A 9605-nucleotide genomic window follows, 5' to 3' on the forward strand; every position below is an offset into this window, starting at 1 on the left:
TAATGTTTCTCGGGCTTTAGGGTACTGTATCAATTACACATTTTCTCACAACGCAGTGGGGCTCTTCCTATGACATTGGAACTCTGAGAAAGACGCTTTATAAAGTGCTTATCAATCAAAAATCGTCCATTTCATGGCTATTGTATATAATTTGGCTATTTAACTTGTCTAGCATGAAGTTGGAAGCGTTCAAAAGCGGAATACCTGGGTCAGTATAACGGCATTATATTAAAGTTTTAGTGTTTTAATATGCTATCAAATTATACGAGATTCATGTATGTTGTTTATAAGGTACATAATGTATCATTATACTTTCAATATTTTGTTAACTGATACCGTATGTCTCTATTTTCACACAACGCTTAGCAAACCACCATCCTATTTACTGTTCTGTCTAAAATGAACGTTATGTTAGTGTGGTCACAATTTTGTTTCTAATCTGATCCGTTTTATATGTATATGTTATAATTTTATAATTCAGAATCATACGCGTTAAACACTTGTGAATGTTGAAAGCTGATACCATTAGCTGAAGCATTACAATATTGGTACATCACATTAATATGGTTGATGTGTACTTTTCGGATGGTATAACGCAAGATAGCAGTATTTGTGTGTTTTGAATATAGTTGGATGATGAGGACATCGTTTCCATAAAATAAAAGCATCTTTAATTATAATACTCTATAAAGCCAATATTTTGGTCACGTGAGGGTGGCAACGTTAAATCTACAAGAAAGGGTCTTGGAAATGTGGGTGCATGTCATTGTCACCTTCCTGTTTCAAATTGCATGAATTGTCAATGGTGAAAGACTGAACATTATCCTGTCATCCATTCAGATTAAGGTGGTCAAAACCTATTATAAAAACATTTATCTTGAATGACTCTTCACTCTTGGATGTTAATTGACCATATCAACACAGGATTGCATGGAATTTTAGCTTGCAATAAATCGATAAATCTATTATAATGTATGAACCATCTGAAAAGTCAATTCATCTTGTTCTACCATGCATGCTAAAGGTGTACCTTTTTTGGCATTGCTGGTAGGCCAGGCATTGCCGTAGGAAATAACTTGGTTTTAATCTGCCATTGCAGCTAAAGAATTTCTGACAAAATATGAATGATCTGTCAGATAGTCCAATCACCTATGGACAACTGATTGTGTTAGGGTAAGATCAAGAATCTTTTGATAGTGGTCAGTATGATGCATCACTATGCATGCCTGCATTGCTGCAATTCACAAATTTTAGGATGTGCTTATTCAAACACGTAATTTCCACCTCTGCAACCCCATTGCTGTAGGTTTAATGGTAGGATACCATTTGAGACTGGAGATGCTCGGTTGGCCAGCAAGTTCTTGGTGAGACAAAGAGAAAGTGGGAATGCCCAGAAACCATGCAAGCAATATTCTTATAAATCTGTGAGACAAAGCGTTGTAAGGATCTCAGAATTGTATTGTTGCAAGTAATCACTGTGTATTTAATTGTACTTAATACATGTATGTGGCAATGATTCTTACCACTTCATCTCTACATTCCATTACAGGACTATATATCACAAGATATTCATTCAGTCTGCTATACTGTGAGTGAGAACGAGAATCTTGTTGTTACCTACGAGGCACTTCCTAACGTGGACATGTTCCAGGTAAAAAATTAAGTAAAATATAACATTCTTATGATCTTATCACTAGTCCACTCTATTTCCAATATAACTCTGTGATCCTGTACATCAGAGGTTACAGACTAATGCCTGTATTAAAAAAGCACACTCACACTCATGGGGTGTGACATATAAATTTTGTTAATGCATGTCAATGAGAAAGTTCTTGAATAGGTGGAAATATTTAAGGTAAAACACTGAAAATCGAGCCCCTATTTGACTGGAAACTAATGCTACCATGATGGAAACGTTATAAGAAGATTAAGATCTCCCACTCAATGAGTTTGAGTGTCCTTTTAGAATACAGGCGTAAGTTTCTGCAACTAGGAGAACATTTTCTCTTGTGTAGATTGGTCGTTCGTCGGATATCAATGACTATGTGGTTATGGATGTTGTACCAAATGCTCAGAAAGCTACTGACTGCATGCTACCAAAAAGCACTATTTCACGTTTTGCCTGCCGAATCTATGTTGACAGGTCTCCTCCATATACTGCAAGAATATATGCTGCTGGATTTGATAAATCCAAAAATATTTGTCTTGGGGTAAGGACTATATGCTTTTTTTGTGAAATGTTTCTCAGTATAGATACAAATGGAGCTGTTTTATGCTGCAACACAACATTTAGGGCAGCTCCAATACAAACCACTACAGTTAGTTACATCTAAACCGCTGTTTGAGATATTATTTAAGGTGGTTCAGGCACCAAATGTGATGTCAATACTAGCTTTGCTTGAACTATAAATTGAGCTACCAACTGTAAATATTTTTTGAAGTCAAAGGCAATCAAATGGTGTAAAGAAGATGTTGGTATGATGGATGGACTCACAACCAACGGGGTTCTTATCTTACATCCTCTCAGTGGCCAACATGGTGTTGTTGATAGGGGACCAGGACTGTGGAGGGAGGTGTCAATCACCGGAGATATTTACGCTCTAAGAAGGGCAAGATCAGATCGTGGGGCAGGAAAGAAGGTGTGGGAAAAGTGAAAACAATGGTTCAACATTTTGACTTTTTAAATAGACTGTAATAGCTTTGTAATCATTTTTTAAACATTGTAGGTGGCAAATGAGTCTAATGTTTTAGTGGATGGCACTTTAATTGACCTCTGTGGAGCCATATTGCTGTGGAGATCAAGAGAAGGGATTGCAAATATGCCAGTGAGTATTCTGCCTGGATGATGATTGATGCTTGCTATCTGAACTGGTGAGACTACCGTTTGCGAGATGATAAAATATTCTCATTTTTTCAGTCCCTTCGTGATATTGAGGATATGCGACAAAAATTAAACGCAACTAAACCACAATGTCCCGTTGGCCTCACAACCTTGGAGTTTCCATCAAATCCTACAAAACAATCCAATGTACGTGTTTTGCTATTCACCCCCTTCGCGTATCGTGTTGAACTCAAGTGTACTGAATTAGAGAATGATTTTGATCCTAATTGTTACTTTCAGCGAACACGTTCGAAAACGCCGCACGTGTACGTCAAATGTGGTCACGTGCATGGATTTCACACGTGGAACTCCTCGATGTTTGAGGGAGAGGAAAGAACGTGCCCGATGTGCAGACAGGTAATAAACTGTTTTAAGAACAAGTCCAGAGTGCCCCCTCCCCTATCCGTTTCCCTTTCCCTTCGAGCGTGTGTAAAGTGTGTAGTATAAACTATGTTCCGCGTTTGTGGTAAAGTGTAATCTATTTTTCAGGTGGGACCTTACACCAAACTGCAGCTCGGCGTGGAGGCCGCTCTCTGGGCTGATTGTAGACCAGAATACTACGCTTTTGTTCCTTGCGGCCACATGTGCTCCGAGGCCACTGTCAGGTACTTGTTCGCTGACTTCGTTTATTTACTTCATTGAGTTCGATGTATAACTATGTTTCTAACATGAAGAAACCGACTTTTGGTTGAAATGAATGTTACTATTAGGAGCAGGATTTCAGTTATAAATATATCAAGAAAGACCCGATAAAAGAGGCCCCGAGCAATGATCAACCACAGCACAAACAATGCCGGCCATCAAATTGACGTCTTCGTCTCTTCTAGGTTTTGGTCTCAAGTTCCGCTGCCTCACGGTTGCCACGCCTTCCGTGCCGCGTGTCCTTTCTGTGGCACCCCCCTGCAAGATGACGTTGATGGTTTTGTGCGTCTGATATTCTCGTAGCATATCGCTCATACCGTGTCTATCGCTCTGTATTTAAATGCTGTTGTGTACACTAATGTATAGACGGGATAACCATGTATCGACGAAGTGGGGTTTCCGAAGGGATGCGAAGGGTGAACTTGGGTTATTTATATTATACGACACATCAATCGTTCAGAACGAGATCAGTACAGTGAGATCAGTATCTATCATGAGATGAACTCACTCACGAAGTGAAAATTGTCGAAGATCGCGACGAAAAGAAAATGACAAAAACTGTCACTTCGGATGTACATATGAAGTCGATCGTTGCATGCGATGGTTTCTTGGGTGGGTTGGAGTGAAGGGTAGATCATGTTGTTTTCTGAATTAACCTAGGGGGAGCGAATGTAGAGGGGGTGCGACGTCTAGGCCCAAGTCTCGTGTGACAAACTGGCATTCTGGAAACGGCAATGATTTTAAACATTTAAGAGAATTATTAACACTCACCAAGAATTATTTAACGATTACTTGAATCACAAATTGGTGCATTTTGATGATAATTTATTGCTTTTAACGATGTGAATATTGCAATTTTGTACATCATTTGTATTGAAAATGAATTTTAAAACTACACTTTTGATCTAAATCATCACGAACGAAATATCAAACACAAAGGGTTTCCTCGGTATTGACGTCACAACCTGCAGGCGTTTCCGAAAGTAGGCGATATTGACGATTTCCTGAAGTTACGAAGTACGTGTTAAATCCTCATGAAGAAAGAGCTTTGTATTGCATAATTGAATGAATTAGACGGATGTTATCTTTGTGACCATGTTAGCTGCCGGTAGAAACTATAAATAGTCTTTGGTTGGCCAAAGAGGATAAGAACGTGTTCGCATTACGTCATTTGAAATGAAAGAGGCTGCCCACCCAAATCCTTCTGAGAATATCCTGAAAGTAATTAGCCTGCTTAGCAACCTGGCAAAATTCAGCGCAAATATGCCAGACGAATGTCGCGCAAAAAATGCTATCATTGTTTTCCTTTGTTTGATGATCTTTTTATGCCATAACAACCAGTAATACATGTTTCATCTTGGATAGACAAGTTGCCACTGGCATTGTTATATTAACTTTGTATTTGCGATGACTTTGTGTAGAAATAATTTGACCAAAGGGGATGACGTTTTAAGGGTTTTTTTATTGAAAAACTTTAACTAAGCCTTCGGTCAAATGCGGCTTGTGAAAGTTCCGTCAGTAACTCATAAACGATTTGTGTATTCAATGTTTTCATTGTTTTGCGCAATGCAATGGATGCCCCAAGAGATTTGGTCGCGCGTTTCTCCGCAGAGTCTGGCGCGAATTGCGCAAGGGCTTCTCTGATTGGCTGGATTTTTGCAGCGAAGCCATTTTCCAAATTTAGTTGACATCTCAGTTTAAATTTTAAAATCTGTGGTTATTCATTCGCTTTTCTGCCTTCTCTCTGCTTTGCTGCTGTTTGTTCTTCAGCGAATATTCTCGTCTTATTGAACGTGTAAAAGAAGCAGTTTGTTTTAATGGAAGGCGGCGATTTAAACGTGGAACAGCAGTCGAAATTGCCAAACGATGCTGAAATTGGTAGCTCTATGGAGAAAGAGGATACAAGTCCCAGCACAGATTTAAATGAACCAACTTCTACTGGAGAAGATACGGATGAAAATGTTGTCTCGTCAACATCAAACGACGACCAAGTCGATGCAAAGCGATTGGAGACTGAAGACAAATCCTTGGAGGAAAAATCTGCCTTGCCTAGTTCAGGTCTAATGACGCCCATCTTTCGTCTAAAAACATTATTTATTTATCACTATGATTTTCAATATCTGATACAGGTGTCTAAATATTTTTGAGGGTAAATTCGGTAAAGAAATAAGTACGTTTTCATAGGGAAATATCGAATTTCGGTTTGGTTTTATCGGTATTTTATCAGCGATCATGTGGTGTCCTATATCATAATTTTATTGTACATAATTGTACAGAAATATGTCCGTTCCCCCGCATTGTTTGCAAAATTAAGAGGAGCTTCAAGTATATTTTCATAAACATAAAATAAATAAATCAACGAATTTTTATAAACACACCTATATATCCAAATAAACTAGGCCTATACACAATGAATTGTGCAATTCTGGATGCGAATAAGCTTGCTAAGACCTTGCTAATGCAATTCAAAATAGTCTGCTATAATACCTTGGGTATATGTTATTACGTGTACAGTCAAGTGCAGGATAAATATACTTGATAAATTTGCATGATAAGAATATTCATCAGTGAAGCTATAAATTTCAGTCAACTGTGAATGTTTAGTGAAAATGCTCTACAAAAACACCAGGCAATTTTATACTTACTCCACTAAACTACTCTATCGCCTTTTCTTAGTTCTTTCAACTTAGATACTAGAAGAATTTATTACTTTCAACACTAAGGGCAGAGCTTTCATTTTCAGTTAGAATTCAGGATCTGTTGCATACTTATGCATACACTTGTTTTAGGCCAATTAACGAGTCGACTCGCTGTTTGGATGATAAATAACGAGACTGATCAACGAGGTAACAATAAACATACTGCAGAACGACCGACTCTGCGATAGTTTCTTAATAATGACCTATTCCTTTATTATTTTCAGTTATTGATTTAATTTATTGGCGGGATATCAAGAAGACTGCGGTGGTGTTTGGTATAACTTTACTAGTATTGTTATTCCTTGCATATCACACTGTCTTAAGTGTCCTATCCTTCTTTGCACTGTCCTTGCTTACCGTCTCATTGCTCTACCGCATTGGAATGACTGTGATTGGTGCAGTACAAAAGACTGGCACAGGAAGCCCGTATAAGTATGTAGAGAATATGTGGATGTTTTGCCTGAATTGCAAAGAAATTTGTCTCAGATCATTTCAATGTTCACGATGTTCTATTTTAGGTCACTTCTGGAGAAGAACATTTCTATCTCACCTGAGAAGGTATTATAAAACAATTTTCCAAGGCTAAATATGTCATGGTCTTTATGAAGGTGTATGGTAGAAGTGACATTTGAGAGAAGCCAATTAATGTGAAATTTTGTTTTTTAGGCGAGGGACATTGGTGAATGTGTTGGCTGTAAAATAAACTGTGCCATTGCAAAGCTGACAAAACTTTTCCTTGTTGAGGATATCCTAGCATCATTGAAGGTAATTTATGAAATGAATGGTGCTTTTTATTCTGAGAAGTAAAGTTGCCGTAGCATTAAACAGAATGAATTTTCTGGTAGTTTACTCTGCCGGTGGTTAAAAATGTCCAGAGCCCAGATGATATGAAACAACATAGAATGCATATTTATCTCAGACTTTTTTCTTTAGTTCGGTGTTTTCCTTTGGTTCCTGTCCTGTGTTGGAAAGTGGTTCAATGCTGTCACCTTGATGATCATAGGTAAGTTGACCTGTGCTTGAACCTGTGGAGCCATTCAACAAAAGTTGTTGTTGATTATGTCAAGTGAGACACATCTTGTAAATTTATCCCAGGTACAATCTTGCTCTTCTCTGTTCCTAAGCTGTACGAAGATCATCAGGTATTTCTTATAACGGACACTGGTTTCTAATTTCTTTATGAAATGATTTGAGACCTGGGCAATATGTTTAATAACAACTGCAATACAATTGCAGTACCAAAATGTGATATACACTTCACAAGATATTTACCAATTTAATTTTTAAAAAATAGCAATCTGCCTGTGTTGATTGTTCTTGGCTGATTTGCATGTAACGCATTTTTTTATCTGGTGTTTAGACACAAGTTGACAGCTTCCTATGCAAGGTTTGCAAGAAGACTGATGAAATTGTGAAAACGTAAGTTTTGGAACTCAGTTATCGGTGGTAGTTAAGTACAAATAATCAAACATTTCTCATTTTCGTTCAAGGGTGAAAACGAAAATTGAAAGCCGTTTCAAAAAAGAAAAAAGTTCCTAATTTGCTTCGTAGACGTTTATATATCACTTACTCCTTTACAAACCGTATATTTGAGTTTTAAAGATTATTTATTATATATTAGATTATTCTAGACTAAATTGTACCCAATTAAATTAATAATGGGTAGAGAATCACGGACCTCGTAGAGCTTTGTTGGTTTCCAGAGAGAGTAGAGTTGAACGATGAAGCAAGATTTATTAGATGCATGTATTTCAGTCATCTGCTCAAACACTAGGAATCAGAAGAAAGGGTTTTCGCAGGAGAATGCATGTTTAAAAAAGGAATCATTATTAGTTACAATTTTGCAGGATCAATGGTGTTCAACTGGCGATGATCATTGGAGAAAAATGAAGGTTTTCTTAGCATTTCTTGTAGTATTAAATATGGGACGATTACTACAAATTTTATTTCTCGCATTGGCATACACACGTAAAAGAACCACAGCAGATTGCATGATATAAAAAAGCTGGTTATAGCCTGTTACAGTTGAACAACAATTGTTCCAAAAGTTGTCCCAAAAGCTCTGAAATTCAGCTGCACTTTTACAAATGAAAGAAAAAAAGCGTTTTTACGTGTATTTGTCCATGACGTGCTTGAAATGAAATTGCATTTGACATCCTTACTGATTCAAATTACGTTATTGGGCTATTGATTTGTACATCTAATTTTGAATGAATTTGATCTCTGAAGTGAGCCTAGTGCTAAATATTTGTATTGTGTCTCTCCAAATAACACTGTAGAACGTACACGCGTAAAAATCATCATGTTGATGCAAGTTGTTAAAAACAGACGTGAGCAATGTTCAATGTTGTGCTGTCCTGCAACAGTATTGTTAACAATGTTGTTGAAGCTTGTTGAATCATCAATGTTGCAAAATTCCCAGGGTGCAGCACAGCACTTTTCACCCCTGATGCGACAACAACCTGATCAATTTTTGGCTGTGTAACCGAACCTTTCTGAAAATGGTAATATAAGAACAGCTCCAATCCTTGTGACTTGTGGCCATTCCAACACTTCGGGTTAACTTATTTTCTTCACGTTTTCTGACTGCATCAAGTAGTTTGCATCAAATGCAACAGCTATTGTTCATACGTTTGTATGCAAATGATGAAAAAAAATGGCAGATTATATCGAACAGGAAACAACAATATGATGCAGGAATGAATCGTTGTATTTATTATAGTTAATAACCCTGGTAAACAAGCCAGGAAATAGGACTCAATGAATAAGTCTAGCACAGTGAATGTGTTGCACCACCCTCATCCCCTCTGGGTCGGCCGGTTGTTCAATCTACACTCAACGCTGATAATTCCGCAAACTGATATTTACAGATGTGAAGTTGGAGGCTGCAAGCCGGAGCTGATGACCCTACGCCCACATATACTCTAAAAAAATGTAAACAGTGTCAGGAGGAAGAGTAGCGCGTGGGTGGTCAGAATATGACGCGAGTATGACGAAGGAATTTGACGTTTTGTATTTCATATGAAGTAGTCACGATCAACCTCTACCAATCATGTGACATCAAAAAAATTTTCACGTTCAACGACCGTTTTTACGCGTTTTTAGTTCTAAATGAAGATGGCAAGATGCTGTTAGCTTGATAGCGGAGAGAGGGGATTTCTCGGAAAGGTCGTCGCTACTAGTACCCACCAGCTTTTGGTAAAATTGTCCTGATGACCCTACGCCCACATATGCTCTAAAAAAAATGTAAACAGTGTCAGAAGGAAGAGTAGCGCGTGGGTGCTCAGAAATATGACGCGAGTGTGACGAAGCAATTTGAAGTTTTGTATTTCATATGAAGTAGTCACGATCAACCTCTACCGGTGATGTGACAGCAAGAAAAT

At 37.8% G+C, this 9605-nt stretch overlaps 2 protein-coding genes across 3 annotated transcripts; both read left to right on the forward strand.

The window, feature by feature from the left end:
• Window positions 1–45: 45 nt before the first annotated feature.
• Window positions 46–4519, forward strand: LOC114532514 (E3 ubiquitin-protein ligase pellino homolog 1-like). Its single transcript, XM_028554031.1, has 11 exons — window positions 46–208; window positions 1100–1173; window positions 1307–1439; window positions 1550–1651; window positions 2016–2210; window positions 2442–2639; window positions 2727–2825; window positions 2918–3028; window positions 3122–3238; window positions 3371–3486; window positions 3709–4519. Exons 2-11 carry the CDS (start codon window positions 1121–1123, stop codon window positions 3824–3826), a joined length of 1242 nt encoding a protein of 413 aa, XP_028409832.1. The 5' UTR covers window positions 46–208; window positions 1100–1120; the 3' UTR covers window positions 3827–4519.
• A 664-nt stretch (window positions 4520–5183) lies between these two features.
• On the forward strand, window positions 5184–8459 carry LOC114532326 (reticulon-1-A-like). Of its 2 annotated transcripts, XM_028553807.1 has the most exons (9): window positions 5185–5581; window positions 6313–6369; window positions 6447–6654; window positions 6741–6780; window positions 6889–6987; window positions 7156–7225; window positions 7318–7364; window positions 7583–7641; window positions 7713–8455. In XM_028553807.1, the coding sequence occupies exons 1-9, from the start codon at window positions 5341–5343 to the stop codon at window positions 7759–7761; spliced, it is 870 nt and encodes a 289-aa protein (XP_028409608.1). In that variant the 5' UTR covers window positions 5185–5340; the 3' UTR covers window positions 7762–8455. The 2 variants fall into 2 exon arrangements, with proteins under 2 accessions (XP_028409610.1, XP_028409608.1); XM_028553809.1 differs by lacking the exon at window positions 6313–6369 and having other exon boundaries at window positions 5184–5581; window positions 7713–8459.
• Window positions 8460–9605: the final 1146 nt, after the last annotated feature.

This window comes from Dendronephthya gigantea, unplaced genomic scaffold (assembly GCF_004324835.1).
Source record: "Dendronephthya gigantea isolate DGI-Jeju-01 unplaced genomic scaffold, DenGig_1.0 000079F, whole genome shotgun sequence".
Taxonomy (NCBI): domain Eukaryota; kingdom Metazoa; phylum Cnidaria; class Anthozoa; order Malacalcyonacea; family Nephtheidae; genus Dendronephthya; species Dendronephthya gigantea.

Coding starts and splice junctions, on each gene's coding strand:
- LOC114532326 (XM_028553807.1), top strand. CDS start 5,341: ATGGAAGGCGGCGATTTAAACGTGGAACAGCAGTCGAAATTGCCAAAC. Junction 6,370..6,446: donor TAACGAGACTGATCAACGAG/GTAACAATAAAC, acceptor TATTATTTTCAG/TTATTGATTTAATTTATTGG. Junction 6,655..6,740: donor GGCACAGGAAGCCCGTATAA/GTATGTAGAGAA, acceptor GTTCTATTTTAG/GTCACTTCTGGAGAAGAACA.
- LOC114532514 (XM_028554031.1), top strand. CDS start 1,121: ATGAATGATCTGTCAGATAGTCCAATCACCTATGGACAACTGATTGTG. Junction 1,652..2,015: donor CTAACGTGGACATGTTCCAG/GTAAAAAATTAA, acceptor TCTCTTGTGTAG/ATTGGTCGTTCGTCGGATAT. Junction 2,211..2,441: donor CCAAAAATATTTGTCTTGGG/GTAAGGACTATA, acceptor TATTTTTTGAAG/TCAAAGGCAATCAAATGGTG.